The 19449-nt window shown below is 31.0% G+C and overlaps 3 protein-coding genes across 7 annotated transcripts; all 3 read right to left on the reverse strand.

Moving 5' to 3' along the window:
- Positions 1–815: 815 nt before the first annotated feature.
- On the reverse strand, positions 816–4353 carry LOC105835751 (odorant receptor 82a). 2 transcript variants are annotated; one of them, XM_036291345.1, is made up of 4 exons: positions 3194–4353; positions 1400–1499; positions 1179–1289; positions 816–1065 (listed from the first exon to the last, which is right to left on the reverse strand). In XM_036291345.1, exons 1-4 carry the CDS (start codon positions 3985–3987, stop codon positions 841–843), a joined length of 1230 nt encoding a protein of 409 aa, XP_036147238.1. In that variant the 5' UTR covers positions 3988–4353; the 3' UTR covers positions 816–840. The 2 variants fall into 2 exon arrangements, 1 of the variants encoding a protein (XP_036147238.1); XR_004964414.1 differs by lacking the exon at positions 3194–4353 and having other exon boundaries at positions 940–1289; positions 1378–3048.
- A 637-nt stretch (positions 4354–4990) lies between these two features.
- Positions 4991–11048, reverse strand: LOC105830244. The gene is made up of 9 exons (XM_028190293.2): positions 9561–11048; positions 8955–9054; positions 8656–8766; positions 8360–8551; positions 6698–7512; positions 6293–6392; positions 6085–6195; positions 5819–5974; positions 4991–5641 (listed from the first exon to the last, which is right to left on the reverse strand). Exons 1-9 carry the CDS (start codon positions 10361–10363, stop codon positions 5588–5590), a joined length of 2442 nt encoding a protein of 813 aa, XP_028046094.2. The 5' UTR covers positions 10364–11048; the 3' UTR covers positions 4991–5587.
- A 158-nt stretch (positions 11049–11206) lies between these two features.
- LOC105830247 (odorant receptor 13a) lies at positions 11207–18044 on the reverse strand. 4 transcript variants are annotated; one of them, XR_004964415.1, is made up of 6 exons: positions 15617–18044; positions 15337–15436; positions 15030–15140; positions 14781–14936; positions 12238–12318; positions 11207–12085 (listed from the first exon to the last, which is right to left on the reverse strand). XR_004964415.1 is itself a non-coding variant. In XM_036291349.1 (5 exons), the coding sequence occupies exons 1-5, from the start codon at positions 16405–16407 to the stop codon at positions 12301–12303; spliced, it is 1176 nt and encodes a 391-aa protein (XP_036147242.1). In that variant the 5' UTR covers positions 16408–18044; the 3' UTR covers positions 11207–12300. The 4 variants fall into 4 exon arrangements, 3 of the variants coding, with proteins under 3 accessions (XP_036147242.1, XP_012524909.2, XP_036147241.1); XM_036291349.1 differs by having other exon boundaries at positions 11207–12318; XM_012669455.3 differs by lacking the exons at positions 11207–12085; positions 12238–12318 and adding an exon at positions 13660–14713.
- Between the last annotated feature and the right edge of the window lie 1405 nt (positions 18045–19449).

The following is a 19449-nucleotide window of genomic DNA, read 5'->3' on the forward strand; positions in this document are numbered from 1 at the left end:
TATATTCAAATATACTTTTACTCAGCAGAATCTTTCAATCTTACCAAAAAACAATAGATTAAGTAAAATTAATTCTTACAGATTTTTAAATATATTTTTTTTGTAGCTTTGTTATGTTAAATTTTTTTTATAAAATGAAAGATTTATAATATGCATACTATGCAAAAAAAGCAGTGGACGACGTGAGAGACTTTATTGCAGATGCACTAGATAAGCTAATGTATTGCTTAAGCTAAAATATTTGTTACGGTGATACAAAGTCGACCTCAGTTTATGAAATTCGAATGCAATCGTCATGATCGTTCTTTAAAAGCGCATTACTGAAAAACAAGATACTGAATACTTTCATTTTGTTTTTCAGTGGAAACAGAAAAGTTAATGTAGCGTAAATCTTATTCAGAGTGCAGTCTGCATGCAAGTGGTGGAATTATGTTAATCGATAGCTGCTACTTGTTGCACTACCAGTTACAAATAAAGACACGTAGATAACATGCTGTACCGCATATTTTGTTTCGCAAGTGATGCGTCTAGAATCATGAATTTAACTTACAATATTTGTAATATATATAAAATTAATTTATTCTATTTCAGAAAACAATTTACTTTTTAAAAAATATTATATAAAGATTAATAGAAAAGAAGACAAATGAGATGTTTTCATGATAAAAATCTACTACTAACATAGATTATGTAAATTTTATATGTATAATTTTGTGCAAAATATTTATTTATTATGCTACAGTTGTTATTTAAAATTCATTCTATCGTACAATATTTACATTGTTAAAGTTCTAAGCATATTCAAGTATGCCACAGAAGTTTTAATTACCTAGATTAATTTTAAGAAAACTTTAATTCGCATTTAATTTGTAATGTAATATATAAACAGTCTTTTTTCACAACACTTACATCACCGAAAGTTGAGATTGACATATGAAATATTTTTCCCGCAGTAATTTTGATGACTACGCTTGATCGTAAAATTATTAAAATCAAGCTGAGCATAGTTTTATGTGGCAACTGATACCAATTTGTCATGTAAGCTGCTTCTCCGACTTTTTTACACTGTCGTAAAATTAAGTTTCTTGAATCAAGATGTCGAATTTGTTATATGCATATTATTAAATGAGATGAAAGTTCACAAAAATGTGACGATAGATCAAATGTAATTATTTTACCTGCTCCGTAACGAGATCACCAATGTAGCAAAATATGAAAATATTGAACATCATCGATGTGAACACAATAAAATACGTTATTAAAGTGTTCGTACTTTCCTCGTGCCATTCCTGAAAAGTAGAACGTACGAAATTAATATCATATCTGAAATGAATATAACAAAGACTTTTTTTTTATCTGTCCTTATTACATATTCACCTTTTCAAGATTTTAAGCGTACCGTAATGGTGTAATATCCTAGCATACATAAGTTGAATGTACATCCGGCTAATTCCACAAGACACACTTGACGCAAAATTATCTCCATACGCGAAAGAAACCTGAAATTGATGTATTTAATGATAATTGGAAAATTAATCAAATTTAATGTTTTTATTCAAATATCTTACAGTAATAATAATCATTCTAGTATTTTATTTGACATAAAATAAATATTTTCAATAATACGTTTAAAATTATTTTAATATAATATAATATTTAATATAATCAGGGACCCGGACCGAATGAAATTAAGGTTCGGTTACGGTTACGGTTTAATAAAAAGATTTGAAAACCGGTTACGGTTTCAGTTTCGGTTTCTTGGCAAATACAAAAACCCAAAACCGTTTAATTACGGTTTTTTTCGGTTACGGTTCCGGTTCTTCTAATATTATTATTTAAGAAGTAATTATTATGTAATAGTAATTATTACATAATTCCTATTTATATTTAATAATATATAATATTTAACATATTATTAAGTATTATAATATTTAATAACATTTAATAATGTTTAATAATAATTTATAAAAAATATTTACGTATGAAAAAAGGAATCAATTTGAATTGTGCTACCAATAAATTTATTGCTTCAAAAAAAGATTAAATAAGAGAAATAAGAGGAAAAAGCAAAAAAAGTATAAGTAGATAGACAAGAATCCGCAAAGTTGCAAATAAAAAGTAATAAGCAAAATGTGTACAATAATTTTTTTAATTCAGAATATATACAGGGTGTCCCACATCAGGTATGCAATACTTTATGGAAAGATAGACGGGATCAAGGTGAACATAAAAAGTCCACTATAGTTTTTGGATATCTCCAATGATAGCCGAGATATTAATTTTTCAAATTGTACGAATGAGAGCGTGCTGAGCCGCTCGAACTATAGCACTACTGTGTCAATTAGTAGCTGCCGGCGGCAGTTCGAGCGACTCAGCGCTTTCCTCGGCGTGTTCTCATTTGTACAATTTGAAAAATTTATATCTCGGCTATCATTGGAGATATCCAAAAACTATAGTGGACTTTTATGTTCACTTTGATCCCGTCTATCTTTCCATGAGATATTGCATATCTGATGCGGGATACCCTATATATAAAAAATACAACTATGTAGTAATAAGACTAAATGCAGTGGTAATAAAACTATGTACATCTTAAAAAGTATGTACATCTTAAACTAAAAAAAGTTTTAAAAAAACATTATGTTCATGTCACATACGATTGTTGCAATTTCATAATTGCAATCTCAGTTCAAAGATGTCACATTAAGAACCAATTAGATATAGGAAGCAGTAATATTCAATTAGACTCGAAGTAGTATTAAGTAAAAATAATAGAAACGACAAAAAATTTAAATTAAAAATATAAAAATATTATGTAAAAGTAAATTTAAAAAACCAGAAAAATATACCGAAAAAACCGTAAACCTAAAAATATTTAATCGGTTCCAGTTATGGTTCCGGTGCTGTAAATTTAGCAGAATTTGGTTCTGGTTTACGGTTTCGGTCCGGCTAAAAAACCGGTTATGAACCGGTTATCGGTTTCGGTTTCGGTGCGGTCCGGGTCCCTGAATATAATATATATATACTTTTAATATATTACAAAATTATAATATAACACTATAGAAAAGTTAATAAAAATAAAGTTTAGAAAGAATCAACTTTAAATGAATTTAATTGAATGATTATTTATAGATCCAATAGTTTTCAAAAATTGTGCAAGTTTGCATAATAATAAAATGTATGGTAATCTTGCCTTAATGCTCGCAGATGACGCTCGACGAGACTCGCCATCTTATTCTGTATAACATCACGTTGTTTTTCCTCAACGAGTTCTTCAAGCCGCGACATTACTACACTGAGCTGACCGCATGCGTGCATCGCGAATACTGCGGCTAGACCGCACGCACCCACCGTGGTGTTGTTCACTATGAGGGACGAGAGACACTGGAGCGTGAACACGATCTCGTAAACCGGGGTGAACCTTGTGTCTACGATTTTGTTGAAAGACGGACACGGTAGGCGGCCTATTGCGACCGTTTCGTTGCCGATCACTATGAGTATCGGTGACGTAACTCGCGCCACATTGTAAGAAAAGATACCACCCTGCATAATGAGTGCACAAATGCCCGCTATAACACGTCCCATTCTCGCGTTTCTTAGCATCATCTCTCGATCGCGCTCTCTCTTCGTCATCCGCCAATCAGTCTCCATATGTTGAATAGATTTACGTATCTGACTCTTTTGATACAACAGCGAACAGTAATTCATGCCACCCATGAGCCAATGACTTGTGGGTCCTACGGCTTTCAGTTTTAAACGGATATCCTTCTCTTCGAAAAGTATGTATAATACAGAAGGTATCACAGTGAGAGCTATCAAAGAATGACACGTTAATCTTAAAATTTTCGATAAAATTTTCTCGGTCGCCGAGCTCGTGGATAACTCTGGCCAAGCACCTATCGGTTTCAAGATCCAACGATTCAATTGAAGACTATAATTGTTATTCTGTTTGTAAACGCTTAGCTTGGACTTGTGGGAGGAACGCATTGTGCTTAATCCACGGCGAGCGCATCGAATACTAGTCTTCACTACTGACTGTGTCTCGACGGCAAGCAGTAGTTATGACAGCGCTTGCGCGGACATACGGCTTATTCCTGAGAGAAAATACATACTGTGTCGGCTGGCTGTGCATAATCGATATTTACAGTATCACAACTTGTTGCATAGAGGTTCAGCGTAATGTGCGATATACGAGCAATGATGGTAGGAAATGACTGAACAAGTGCTGTCAGTTATAAGTCGTTTACGTGAAAACATGATTAATTTTTCATTCGTGAAATATAGTTCTTTAGAGGATATGTCTTCTGTTCTATATACGTTCTATATACGTATGCTTTACTTGATTTTCTCTGCTCTCTTCAATTTCTCTATGAGGAATTCCATTCCATTTATCTGATATGAGCTCTTGAGACGAAAATGAGACAAATGAAGTACAAGTAATTATGCTTTGATTTAATAAAAAAATATAAAAGTAAGTGATCTTGTTGAGTAGATTATTGTTCAGCTTATATTTGTTTATTATAAGATACATTATATATCTTGTATAAAATAACTCATTAGCTTATTTTAAAATGATTCATTATTTTTACGAGAATATATATATATATTTGTTTTTATATATTGTAAGGATTTACACACGCTATGATAGATTAAAGCATATTTTAAAAAATATATAAGTCGACTTAGATTTTTAAATTTATATATAATATTCTTTATTTGTTGTATTTGCATCTATATCTCTTTTGTTTCTTTTTTTTTTAATTTTTATACAAAGGTAAACGGCATGACTATTCAATCATTAATGATTCAATGATATGCAGATCACTGAAGCACGGGAGCTCAGGGTGTATTGAAAGGATCGAAAGAAATCTAGAACGGATAGTCGTGCTAAGCGCTCAACTTTGAAGAAAGGAACGATCAGTCATGTTAGGAAGTTGAAAGGTACATTTTATAGTCATATTGACTGAGGGGATTTAATTCTTTTTTTTCCTTGTAGGATATATTCGTCACTATTTTGTGAATTACTGTGCGTAAGACTTATATTCTCTTCTAATGTTACCTTTAAATTCTCCGCAAAAGGAGTAAAGATTGTAATCTCATTTTTTGAAAAGAATTCTTGATTCTTGGAATATTATAAAATATTGCATATGTATGTATATAAAATCATATTAGAATTTTATTAGTATATGTAAAAATCTGATTTAATTTGTAACAGTACTTTTTTTATCAAGTTTGCAAATAAATACTACTAAACATTTTATTTAATTTTGCATAAGAATCTAGAACAAATAAAAAATTAAATAATTTTTAAACCAATAGAAAGGAATTATGCTCCAGTTTTACTCAAATATAATAACAGAACAGTCTAAAAAATATTAAATTTTTAGTAATACACACTTTGAGATGTAACATTTTTGTAGAAAATTTATATCATCAATCATAATGTGTCAAATATTGTGATTGCAGTTAAAAAATTAATTTCTTTAAATATATTATACGTAAAATAATTTATATACTAGAAATTTTATATATTTTATTATATCTACATAGAGAATATTACAAATACTCGTAATTTATTATACAATATTTACATAGTCAAAGTTCGAAGCATATTCAAGTATGCAACAGACGTTTTAATTACCTAAAACGTGTAATAATTAGTTTCCATATTAATAAGCTATTATGCATATCACATATACATTTAAAGTAAATTTATATTATACAATACTTTTTAAATAACTTTAGCAATAGAAAATACATTAAATTTATTTTACTTTCTATAAAATTATATTTATAATCTTTTTTTTTTAATACTTACAAGACCGAAAGTCTGGATAGACATGTGAAATATCTTTCCAGCTGTGATTTTGATAACAATTCTTGATCGTAAGATTATTAAAATGAGACTAATAACAGTTTTATGCGGCAATTGATACCAATTTGTCATATAAGCTGCTTCACCAACTTTCTTACACTATCATGAAATTGAATCCAAACAATATTTTAATGGTAGAAAACTGCTTGTGCCAAAGCTTTTAAAACAGTGATTATTTCACCAGGTGAAGATTTAACCAGATATTTTACCTGATCCGTCACAAGCTCACCAATGAAACAAAATATGAAGATATTAAACATCATTCCTGTCAGCACCATAATATATGTTATTATAGTGTTTATGCTTTCTTCATGCCATTCCTGGAAAAACATGTAAACTGATAGCATTTAAAATCAGAATAAGAAGTGACAATAAGCAATCTATCACATATTCACCTTTCTCAAATTTTTAGCATACCGTAATGGTGTAATATCCCAGCATACATAAGTTGAATGTACATCCAACTAATTCCACAAAACATATTTGACGCATTATTGTTTCCAAATGTGAAAGAAATCTATAATTGACAGCAATAACCGCAACGTTAAAAACATTCAACACTTTTAACTGAATATCTTACAATTATAATAGTTTTTATTCTGTAAATGTTATACGAAAAAAAAAATTTATAAGACATTTAATACATTTTTTTCAACATATTATAGTTTTCTAGCATTTTTTATAAAACAAAAATTGCGTCATACGCAAATTTTGTTTTAAACAAGATTATCTGAAGATTATTTCATAAAATACTAACTACTGTATCGTTTTACGTAGATAATAAGAATTGGGTTGTATACAATTTTTTAAGATTTGTCTCACCTCAACGCGCGCAGATGATGCTCCACGATATCCGCCAGTCTCAACTGGAGATCTTGTTTCTCAGCAACGAGTTCTTCGAGACGTAGCATCACTACGTTGAGTTGGCCGGAAGCGTGCATTGCGAAAACGGCAGCCAGACCGCACGCACCGATCGTAATGTTGTTTACCACGATGGTCGAGAGACACTGCAATGCTAGTACGACTTCGTATACCGGACTGAGTCTGGTGTCCACGATCTTATTGAAAGACGGACACGGTAAGCGACCTGTCTCGATCGTTCTGTTGCCGATTACCACAGTTATCCGTGACATCCCTCTTGCTATGTTATAACAAATAACACCGCCTTGCATGATAAGTGCGCAAACGGCCGCTATAATGCGTCCTACTCTCGCGTTTCGCAGCATCACTTCCCTATCATGTTCTCTTTTCACCGTTTGCCAGTCGGTCTCCATATGCTCTATTGACACGCGTATCCGATTATTATGGTGCAGGAGCGAGCAGTAATTGATTCCACCCATTAGGATGTGACTCGTAGGCCCTATTGCCTTGAGTCTTAAGCGGAAATCTTTCTCTTCAAAAAGTATATATAATATAGAAGATACTATAGTAAATACTATTAAAGAATGACACATTAATCGCAAAATACTCATTAGGACATTTTTGGTTATCGAATTTGTACTGAATTCTGGCCAAGCGCCTATCGATTTTAAAATCCAACGACTAAACTGTAAACTGTAATCATTGTCTCGCCTGTAAACGTCAACGGTAGTCTCACTAGAAGTCTCACGCTTCATAGTCGATTCGCGCAAAGCGTATCAGGTACTGATCACTACTACTAGCTGTTTCTCAACGGAGCAGTGGTTATGTCAGCGCCTGCGCGGACACGCGTTGAGAGGAAAAATTATTGCTGTACAGCTGAGACCGTACAGCTGAGACAGAACGTGATCGATACTTATAGCTACGTGTTGCACGAAATCGTGATATATTGTATCTAAACACACATGAGATTAACTAAACACAATTTGTAAAGTAACTTGTTGGACAAGTATAATCAAATTTGCAATTATTCCATTTTGTTTCATGAATAACATTCTTAATATTAATTGTACTAGATAAAAGTGCGACATTCTTTGTTCTTGATGCATCAAAAGTTATATCGTGTTTATGTATGTTGAAGTGTATTTTTTTAGTTATTATTAAAATGCAACATAAAATTAGCTGTTGTATAATAATATTGTTCAGGAGTAAAATAATATGGTCATTAATACGACAAGAATCATCTATATTACTACATCGATAATTATTAATAATTTGAATAAATTTATATTTTATTTGTTATCCGGAGTTTTTATGTCATATGTATTTTAGTTTTTTGTTACGTCGTTACCGTTCTAAGTATATTTAAATATGCAAATGATGACTTCATTACCTGAAATAATTACAATTAACGTAGCTATCTTAACGATTTTTGTACATTTTTTTACTATAAATTCTATCCCTCTATACATGTGTTAAATAGATGCGATAAAATTGTAGGTAATATTAATATTACATATACATTAGCTAATCAAAATTAAAAAGATTTTTTAAAAGATTTTATATAGGAACTATTAGATTTATATATGTATATATATATAAGTCTCTTTTAAAATTTATTTAGAAAAAAGTTTTAATATTAAAGTTACTAGATAAACTTACATCCCCAAAAGTCGCAATGGATAGTTGAACCAGTTTTCCGGCGGTTATTCTAATAACGACATTTGATCTCGAGATTATTAAAATTAAGTCGAGCGCAATTTTATGATGTAATCGGTACCATTCTGTCATATATGCCATTTCGCCTATTTTTTGACACTACACAAACTCTGATTTAACTAATGTTTTTATTTACGTCATAATTTTATTTCAGAATATTTTATAATTAAAGAGAAAGACATATATATATATGATCGAGCTACCTGATTAGTGAGAATTTCAGCAATGTAACAAAATATGAAAATGTTGCACGACATGGCTACAAATATAGTAAAATACGTAAGTAAGTTTTTGGTATCATGCAATTTCCATTCCTATAAATAATAATATATACGAATATAGACACGTAAAACATATGAGAATAATGCGTAGATTAAATTTAATATTGCTTGAGTTGTTAAAAAATGTAACATAAATTATTTCATAATATAACACGCATAAAATTTTTATTTTGTATGATTATGACTTTTTCGTATGAAATTTTAGCATAATTTTAGCATACCGTTATTGTGTAGTATCCGAGCATGCAAATATCAATAGTACAGCCCAATAATTCAACGAGACATATCTGATGCATAATCGTTTCTATCTGCGATACAAAACTGAAATTAAAATTATTATTTTAATAATATTAGAAGAAGGTTATTAATACTGGCACATCATTTTGTTTTTGGATTGCAGAACAATTTTGTGGCAACATTTATTGGTAAAGAGATGCAATATGTTTTCTATATTTTTCCCGAAAATATCTCTTGCATATATCATTCATTCGGCACATAAAATTAAACGATATTTAAATCGAAATGATGCATATTATTTTTAAGATTGTTAATTTTAAAATTTAGTTTTGTGTATATACAATTTTATAAATAATTTTATTAAATCCTCAAATATTTGTGTATGATAATGAATAGAATGTCAAAAAATTTTACGATATTACTCATACTTGAGCATTCTAATTAGTTTGATACTTCAATAAAATTGTTTCTAGATATACATATGTAGATAAATTTTCAGACTTTAGCAAAACCGGTTTTTTCATGTATTATAATTTCGTGCATTATTATGTAATATATAATATAAAGACGATATAATATAAAGATGTTACCTCAGTATACGAAGATGATGTTCCACAATAATAGCCAGCTTTCGTTGCACGACATTGTACTTGCTTTTTGTCTCGTCGACGAGTTCGTTCAATTCCATCATCAGAATGCTTAGTTGACCACAGGCATGCATGGCGAAGACTGCGGCGAGACTGCACGCACCCACTGTGACGGAATTCACTATGACAGTCGACAACAGCTGAAGGATGATCACGATCTCGTTCGCCGGACTGTACCTCGTATCCACCAACTCCGTGTAGAACGGACATGGAAGCTGATGCGTCGTCATTGTAACGTTTTCGATTTGAATGGTCGCCGGTGTTAGGGTGGTAATGATGCTATAGGAGCAGACGCCACCCTGCATGAAAACCGCGCAAAAGGCGGACACGAATCGGCCGAATTTAGCATTCTGCAGCATTATCTCGCGATCACGTGTCCTTCCTACGTACTGCCAATCAGCACGCATATGATCCACGCACTTGCGTATCTCGTAGCTACGCACCAGCAATGAACAGTAGTTCGCGCCACCCATCAACCAGTGTATCATCGGACCGAAAGCTTTTAATTTCAGATAGACGTTTGGTTCAAACATAATGTATAACACGCACGGTATTACGGTAAAAGCAATCAGAGAGTGACAGATGAATTGGATGCCGCGTGACAGTACCTTGTCCGCAATGCCGACATTAGTCCCGGGCCAGGCGCCGATTGGTTTCAGAAACCAGCGATTCAGTTGAATACTGTACTCACTGTCTTTTTGGTACGCGATGTTGCGCGTGGAGGATACGCGGAAGGAATGCAACATGGTCGCGGCTTAAACGTCTGCGAACTATAGAGCGACAGTGTCGCGATAGAGACAACATCAGGTCAGGTTCTCAGCGCTTGCGTGTTTTTTAACTCTTTTTTTTCTTGAAGGAGTATAGTTAGCTTAAGAAATGGAGTTGCATTTTCCAGACGGTGAAGGGGTAGTAGCGATCGATACGAGTGCGAGTTGCGCATGTTGATTAATCTGTAGTTTGTGTACCTTGCACCGATATGTTTAGATGGAAAAGCAATTCACGTGAAATGAGGTATTAAGCGCAGTTTATTTTGTTTTTTAATCATTGAATGGTATTTATAGAATCATTTCTTGGTGATAAAAATTTTTTGCTTGTTTATGTATGTGCATATATACACAAATACAAATATTTTTTATCAAAAAATGACTGTGAATAATCAATTTGAAAATAAATATGCATTCTCAAAGTTTGAATATTGTTTAATTTTATGTGTCACGTAATGATGCATGTAACAGCTATTTTAGACAGAAATATACAAAACATATTGTATTCTTTTTTTATGAGTAAATATTTTAATTATTTTAGTAATAATTCACTTTTTTCCTCAAAACAATATATTTCTCTATTTCTATTTTTTCGATAAAGATATTAGGACTGATTGACATTTATTTGCATTCTCAGTGGTTATATTATCTTTTATATTTACAACATGTTAAAGTAGGCGATGTTTTAATTATCTGGAGTCAGTATTATTATGACATCGAGGCCTTTTCTTTTTGATAAACAATATTAATTGATTATATATAATATCTCTTGATTTTCTTGTATTATTTATACGGTTGTTTTTTTATTTTTTTTTATTTTTTTTCTGAAATACAACTATGCTTATAGCATTAAGAGTTAAAATGCGGTTGCGCTAGTTAGTTTCTGAGAAAGCGGTGATCAAGCAGAATATGAAGGGTGAACTTGGCAAATATAATTTCCAACTTCTGTGAAGGGATTTCTTTAAAAGGTTAAGGTTCCTCATGTGATATTGAGTATATGTTGAATTATGTAAGAAAAATGTCATAGATAAAATATTATAATATGCACTAAATCCTACCACTTATAGAATCTGTATTTGATAAGAAAATTTGTTTAATTATAAATTACATGTGTTGTACATGCACACACACACATAATACGACATTATCGTGCGATATGTGCAGCGCGAAAAAATACAGAAAAAATGCAATAGGAATATTGTATTCTTTTTTTTTCATCAAATATTTTAATAAATAAGTACGTCAATTTTTTTAAATAATGTTCATTTCTCTATTTTGATATATATATTGGATCTAATTTGCAACCAGTAGGTGCATTAACAATTTCTACATATCAAACAAGTATTATGTAGCTAATGTATGTAGCATATTCAAGTAGGCGAGGGATGACTTAATCACCTATTGATTAGACAAACTACGTGTAATTCATATTATTTACGAATAGATATGATATATAATAGATTTTGATTTTACTTACATCACCAAAAGTACTGAGAGACAACTCGAAGATTCCGGCACTAAGTTCGATCGATGTATTGGACATAGCGATCAATACGAGACCAAGACTCTTTCTTTCTGGCAGACGATACTAATCAGTCATATACGATACCTCACCGATCTTTTTGCACTGTTTACAGGATTGCTTTTCTCATTTCTCTTATTTCAAACATGTCTAGGCTTATATACCCTGCTAGGAGCTACTTTCTACAACAAATGCAGAATTTTATAAATGTCATTATTATAAAAAATTTCTGCTACTGTGAAAGTATACTGTGAATTATACGTGAATATACTTTTTTTAAAATATTTGTCAAGCTTGCTATTAAATTTAATAAAATAATAAAAGAATGCTTTACCTTGTCTGTAACAAGCCCGCCAATGTAATCGATGAATCGATCTTCATAATGTCGAGTATTAATTCAGTCGTTCTCGATATGCTGGAAACCATTGCGGATATCATTTTCGCGGAACATCAGCGAGATATACTTTATAATGGTCATTATGCAGAAACTCCGAGTCCCGAACAGCCTCAGTATACGATATGTAGTTAGATACTCAGTTGCATGTCTTTCTTGTGATCATAGACACTCGCGATAGAACTCTTTCTTTCCATAAATATTGTTCTATCTATCATTGAACTGGCGAGAGCTCGGTGCTTACTGACAGTGATTGCGTGAGAGCACGAACGCGGAAGGTCAAACTGCGACTGCTCTATTTCGCGTGACTTCCTTTCTAAGAAAAAATCGAATAACCGCGCGACAGGATACGAAGGGAAAACTTTATAACGATTCCAACTTTCGAAAAAATATCCTCATATAGTATGTTGTCCATGAATTATGAATGTAGCAGCTTACATTCTTCATAATTTATTGGGGTAGATTTATCGCTGAGTATTTCTCTCTTTTTTACGTAAGATATTATTATGCGATACATGACATGTTATACACATAGATGAGTAGGATGTCTCTTCTTTATTAGTGTAGAAAATAATAAAGATACACATATCTCCGTGAGATATCATGATACTATCAAGATAAATGCAAATATAAAATAGTAAAATTTTGTAAATGATTTGTCATTTTTTATTGCAAGCATAATATTAAAACATAATAACAAATCTATTACTCGCTGATATCCGTTTACAAGAAAACGTAAGACACTTGTACTATGTAATTAAAACTTTTTTCTGTTTGTCTTCAATAAGTATCTTATGATTATTTCAATTTTTGCTTCTTTTTTAAATTAAAATTTAATTTGCATTTTAATTTTTGATTGTAAATTTTACTCTTGTTTCAGTCTTACTTAAAAATTAAGATTCCATTAATTTTTTAATTACTTTTCCATATTTCGAGCTTATGGATGACAGGTACTGAAACACTTATTTTCAAACATGACTGAACAAATATGTAGAATGACGTATGACGACGATCTGTCTTTTTGTCGAAATGAAGTATGTGACGTGTTTGCATACAAAGTTTACACTTGTGAATAAGAAATGATATTATTAAATAACTTGTGTTACATATTGTTACGTAACAATATACGTCATAAAACATTATATGTATATACATATATGTGTGTGGGTGTGTGTAATTTATAGTACGTAACTCTAAAAAAATATATTGTTTCTTTATATGAAAATTTGTTTAAGAAATATTTATTATGAATAATATTAAATATTATAGATAAACAAATATATAAAAGGCATAATGTTTTTTTCATTGAATATTTTAATACATTACAATTTTTTAATTCTTAAAATAATATTTATTTTTCTCTTTTTATACATGTTAGATATCTAATGCAATTTATTTGAAACTAGTAGTTGCATAAAAATTTTTACACATGGAACAAGTTTTATGTAGTTAAAGTATGCAACAGGTTCAAGTAGGCGAGGGATGTTCTAACCACCTATCAGTTGTGTAAGATTACGTGTAATTCACATTACTGATATAATAAACACTGACATTACATTACTTACATCACCAAAAATACTCAGAGGCAACTCGAAGATTCAGGCAGTAAATTTGATTGATGTATTGGATATAGTGATCATCAATATGAGGGCAGGACCTCTTTTTTTTGGCAGACTTGTACACTTTATTTTATTGTTGTTATAATTGAAATTCTGTAGATTTTCTTCTTTTTTGTATTTGATAATGGAATACAAAAGAGAAGAAAAAAACCGGTTCCTGGATTACTTGTTTGCGAGGAAGTAAGTAAATAAAAAGTTTGACACATCCGGTAGTAATGGAGTGTGCTATAAAATCTGATAGACACTAAAGCCAAAAAAGAATCTCACTAATTGAATTATACATTCAATAATAGCATACAAAAGAGGAGAAAACGATTCTTCCTGGATTACTTATTGGCGAGGAGGAAAGTAAATGAAAAGTTTGACAAATCAGCATTTACATTATGCACGCTCTTGCGTTTGTGTCATCATAGTGGTTTTGTCGCAGCGCAATTAAAAGTTTGGAACGATAGATTGCGTGCACATAACTTTTTGCTGAAAGGAGATAATTACAGGGCAGAATCGATTCGAACTAAAGGGTCTTTAGCAAAAGTACAAACGATTTACCTTGTGTCAGGTCATAGAACACGGATCGTGGATTAAATTGAACTGACTCGGGTAATTAAAATAAGAAGATGAAATTAAGATTAAAATAAAAATTGATTGTTTATCTTATCCATTTGTTTTAAATATAGGAATTAATTACACAATTACAATTAATATTTGAGTACTGTATCATTGTATAGTATTATTTGCAGATTTCATAATCAGACGAATTTTCGGAGTAGATTAAAATATACCACCGACGTTCTAACGATCTAAGAAATGACGAAACAGATGTTTAATTTAACTACTAGAAAATTAAAGATAAGCTTCAACACTTACATTACTGAACGTTAGTAGAGACATGTCTATCAACTTTCCCGCCGAGATTTTTGCCGGAATATTAGAAACCGCCATTATCAAGATTAAAGAACGACTTCTTTTATGCGGAAGACGGTACCATTTCATTGTGGCTGCCATTAAGCCAAACTTGGAGCTCTATCATAATTAATTAAGTGTATATTTTGTGAAATATTCATGAAAATATTTATGTCAAATTTTTACAGTAAATAATGTATCAACATTTGCTACCTGATCCGTTAATAGTTGACCAACGTAACAATTAGTAAAAATAGAAAAGGTCAAAGATGCCAGCATCACAGAATAAGTAAACGTTGCTGTAGAATTATTATTTTCCCATTCCTATAAAGTTAACACTATTGCAAGAAATTTTTGAAACAGTAATATTTCATAAATATTATTTTAATTTAGTTAAACACTAATTTAATATTATTTAACTTTAAAGTTTGACTAATTATTACTAATAATAATAATTTGAATTTTGAAGTTAAATTATTATGTAGAAATAAAAGTCGCGGAAATTGTTCATTGTGATTACCATAATAACGTAGTACCCCGTAAGACACAGAAAAAGAGTAGAGCTCACTATTTCCAATAACCATACAAATCGCATAGTTTCCTCTACTTGTTTTAGGAAACTGTAAACAAACGATTTATCTACTTAGTAATTGTAATATTTATACAATTTTGTTTGCAGCACATTATATTGTAGAATATTTTAAATAAAATAATAACGCTAATTCGTATCAATTTTACAATTAATAAGACGTTGTATTTTGATAAAAAATTTTCCGTTTTGTTCGTATTTCTAGACTCACCCTTTCACTCTTATATGATGCTCTACGATATCAGCCAGTAATATCGTGACAGTTCGATCCTCGGGTTCCAGTATATTATTAAGACATTTGAGCTTGCCAATTAAAACGCTTAATTGTCCACAAATGTGCATGACGAAAAATGCAGCCAGTCCGGCAACGCCGACCGTTACCGAGTAGGTGATTAGTCCTGCGAAGAATTGCAGGATGAAGACGATCTCGTACGCCGGTGAGGCCTGTTCATTGAATTTAACAAAGTAACTCGGGCATGGCAACGCTCTCACCGTGGTGTTCATCGGCGTGAGCATTCGTCCTTTCGAGAGCGGCACGATGACACGGAAAAACAATCCGCTGATGTACATAAAGATGGCAGAAACGATCGCGAACTGCCGGCCTATTTTCGCGTTAGATAACATTGCTTTCCGACTGTTCAAATCGACCGTATTCATCCAATCCTGTCGCGCCTGCTTCAGGCAAGAATGAATTTCTCTCGCGTGGTACACGAGCAGGCTATACTTCACGCAACTTGCCCAAGAATTGAGAATTGGCGCGAGTAATTTCACTTTACGTTTGTAGTCGCGTTCCTTCAGAAACATCAACAGGAAACCTGGTATAATCGTAAACGCGAATAAAAAGTAGCAACAGATGTTTTGTAGGCGGGTCGCGATTCTTTCAACGTTGGAAACGTAATTGGAAAGTGGCCACGCGCCGATCATTCGCAGGATAACACGAGTCACTTGCACTGCGTAAGTGAACTCATTTTCATGTTTATTCATCTTCGATGAACCTTCCATGATTAGCTTAAACGGTTCTTTTTTTTTTTTTAAATTTATATTTAACACGCAATTGAATCTTCGAACGCGATTTTGTATGTTTCTTTTGTTCTTTGTTGAGCACTAGGAATTTTCGTTATTTCCGTTAATAGTGTGTGCGCATTTCGAGTTTGCGAATAACAGATGGTCAGACGAGACCAGAAGCTCGAGCATGACTGAACGGATGTATGTGCTAATAGATGGTTTCTCTTTCAGTAGTAAAAACAGACTGAGTATCGCGCTTGCGTGTACAAAACGTCTGCGCATAATGATAGGGTTACATGAAAGGGTTGGCAAATTTTACGTGCTACATTGTTCGATAAATGCAATATTGCGAGGGGAAAGATTACCATACGACGCATGACATACATATGATTTAATAAAGTTTAAAATTATAAGAAAAGGAAAATTCAGGTAATTTGTACTGTTTTTTACTAAGTAAGCAGAATATATTATATATACTATATATGTAAAAGTTGAAAAATTTTTTTATAAAAGACAAGTGCATGTGCTAAGTACATAAATGTTTAAAGGTGTATGTACACGGAGAGTTTTCTCTTAAAATTTACCTTCAAAATCTGATAATTGCGGGATAATGTGTGTCCTCGAGAAATTTTACTAATAGTAAAATTTCTCGAGATCAGACATTATTCTACAAATATCAAATTTTGAGGGTAAATTTTAAGAGAAAATTTTCTCCGCGTATTATTGAGTGAAAATTAACAGCTTAAAAATAAATTTGAAATTAACAATTACCAAGTATTATTAAGACAAACACTTCCATAAATAACACTTTTGAAAATATTATATATGTTTAAGTAATAAAATTTTATTAAATATTTTTTAAATTTATTTTGACTTATATGTGCGAGAAATACTGTAAATAAGAAATATTTTAAAATTCTCTCTTCTTGGCACAAGAAGATTCCGCCGATACAACAAGATATAAACGTATTAAATCTACATATGAGATATACTGCACTAATTATTACTTATGTTATGCGTCGATAATCACCTTGGCGATTCATACATCAGATTTTTATCATACTTTATCTACGATCTTGTCTTTACTGAAAGAAATAATAGAATGTGGCACCGCTGTATATAAAAAAACACACAGATCGATAAGAGACATTGGTTAAACTTTACTAATCGTTTTATGTCTATGCAAGGATCTGTATAAGGATATTATCCATATACCGTCTAAAGAGATAAGTCCGATCTCTGTAGTAATACATTTAAACTGAAACGATGCAAAATAATATATTTCAACTATTTGGAACTTAATAAGAAAGATTTATTGAATAAACATATTTGTAATTTTGTTATTTTATTTAAGATTTAAAATATCTTTTAAATAAGTAACAATAAAATTCAAATCATACTTTCTCAAGCGGTAAATGTTTGTAACATGTTTAAATAAACGACAAATAATTTGATAAACTATTGTTTCTAAAAGAATTTGACTTCTTATATTATCTTAAAATGTCAATTAATTAAAAAATTTATTTAATCATAAAATGAAACAAATTTTTCTTTTTATCAAAAATGTTTCTTGAAGATTAGTAATAGACAATAGACAATCACACACACACACACACACACACACACACACACACACACACACACACACACACACACACACACACACACACACACACACACACACACATTTAGATACGCACAAGAAAAAAAGAAAGAGAGCTGGCAAATTATTTAGCAGCAGTGCAAAGTTTTTGTAGTAAAATATTTATTTGTAGTATTTTTGTAATTGTAATTAATTCCAATATTAATTTCTAATCTGATGCGGGCTTACCCGTGTGGAAATTCATCTAGGCATGCCCTATTTAATATTGGCCCCATACGGGCGTTACTTAGGCATCCAAAATAAAGGCTTTTCGGACTGAAACCTATTCAGGGCCTATTCAGGGCCTATTTAGGATATTTGAACTTGGATTTGCTTGAATTGGGCCTGGTTTAAATTTACAACTTTTTCCCCAAGACTCACAGTTAGGTTTGCCCGGTTACAGTCCGTATAGGACTTAGTTTGAAATAGATGTTTGCTTCAAAACAGTTAGATTTGCCTAGTTATAGCTTTTTTTCTTAATTCTTATATTTTAGTTATTTTAATATATTAATTGTATTAGACTTAAATATTTCAAAGTAACATACCGTTTTCTGATAGACTGAAGAAATTAGCTAATACATTATTTATAAAATCTATTATTTTATTGAGTTTGTTGTCTTCTATGTTTGGCTTTTAAATAGATTGTAAAGAAAAACAAAAATACCATTTCTGTATTACAAATACTGATATCTATTTCGATTGATTAAACGATTATGTATAATACATAATGCATAAAATATAATAAATAATTTATAAATTTTAAAATTGTTGTTTTTATTTATTTATTAAATATAATAAATTGGGCAATGATATATCCTGTAATTTTGGCCTAATTTATTTTACATATATAAGCCCAACTTAAATATAATTAACCATCTATAATTAACCATTTGAACGCTTCAAAGTATTAGTGCTAAATAGATTGCAATTTCCATCAAATTATTAAGGTTATGGAAAAAGACAAATTTAACAATGAAATTAATAGGTAAATAAATTAATGCTATTTATTTTTAATATATTTTGCAAAATTTAACTGCTTTTATAAATAATATAATTGCGTCAGTTTATAACATATACAGTACAGGGAAATTAGACTCAGAAACCACTGTTTCGAGAAAAAATTGTAAGAGGCACTTTTATTGCAGATTCTTATTCGGAAAAATCATACAAACATATTAAACGAAAATTCAACTCGGAAAAAGTTGGGAATTATTGTGTAAACAATGAAAGAAGGTAAAAATTTTCGTTTTTTGGCAATAAAAAAAAATTTATTACTGTTAGCAAAAAACAAAAAATATAAGCTTATAGATATTAAAAATATCTATTAAATGAGCCGTCGAACGTTCCAATTGGTTTATTTTTTAAGGAGAAAAAAATTGAAAACTGCCAAAATTTAC

The sequence above is a fragment of the Monomorium pharaonis genome, chromosome 8 (genome assembly GCF_013373865.1).
Source record: "Monomorium pharaonis isolate MP-MQ-018 chromosome 8, ASM1337386v2, whole genome shotgun sequence".
Classification (NCBI taxonomy): Eukaryota; Metazoa; Arthropoda; class Insecta; order Hymenoptera; family Formicidae; genus Monomorium; species Monomorium pharaonis.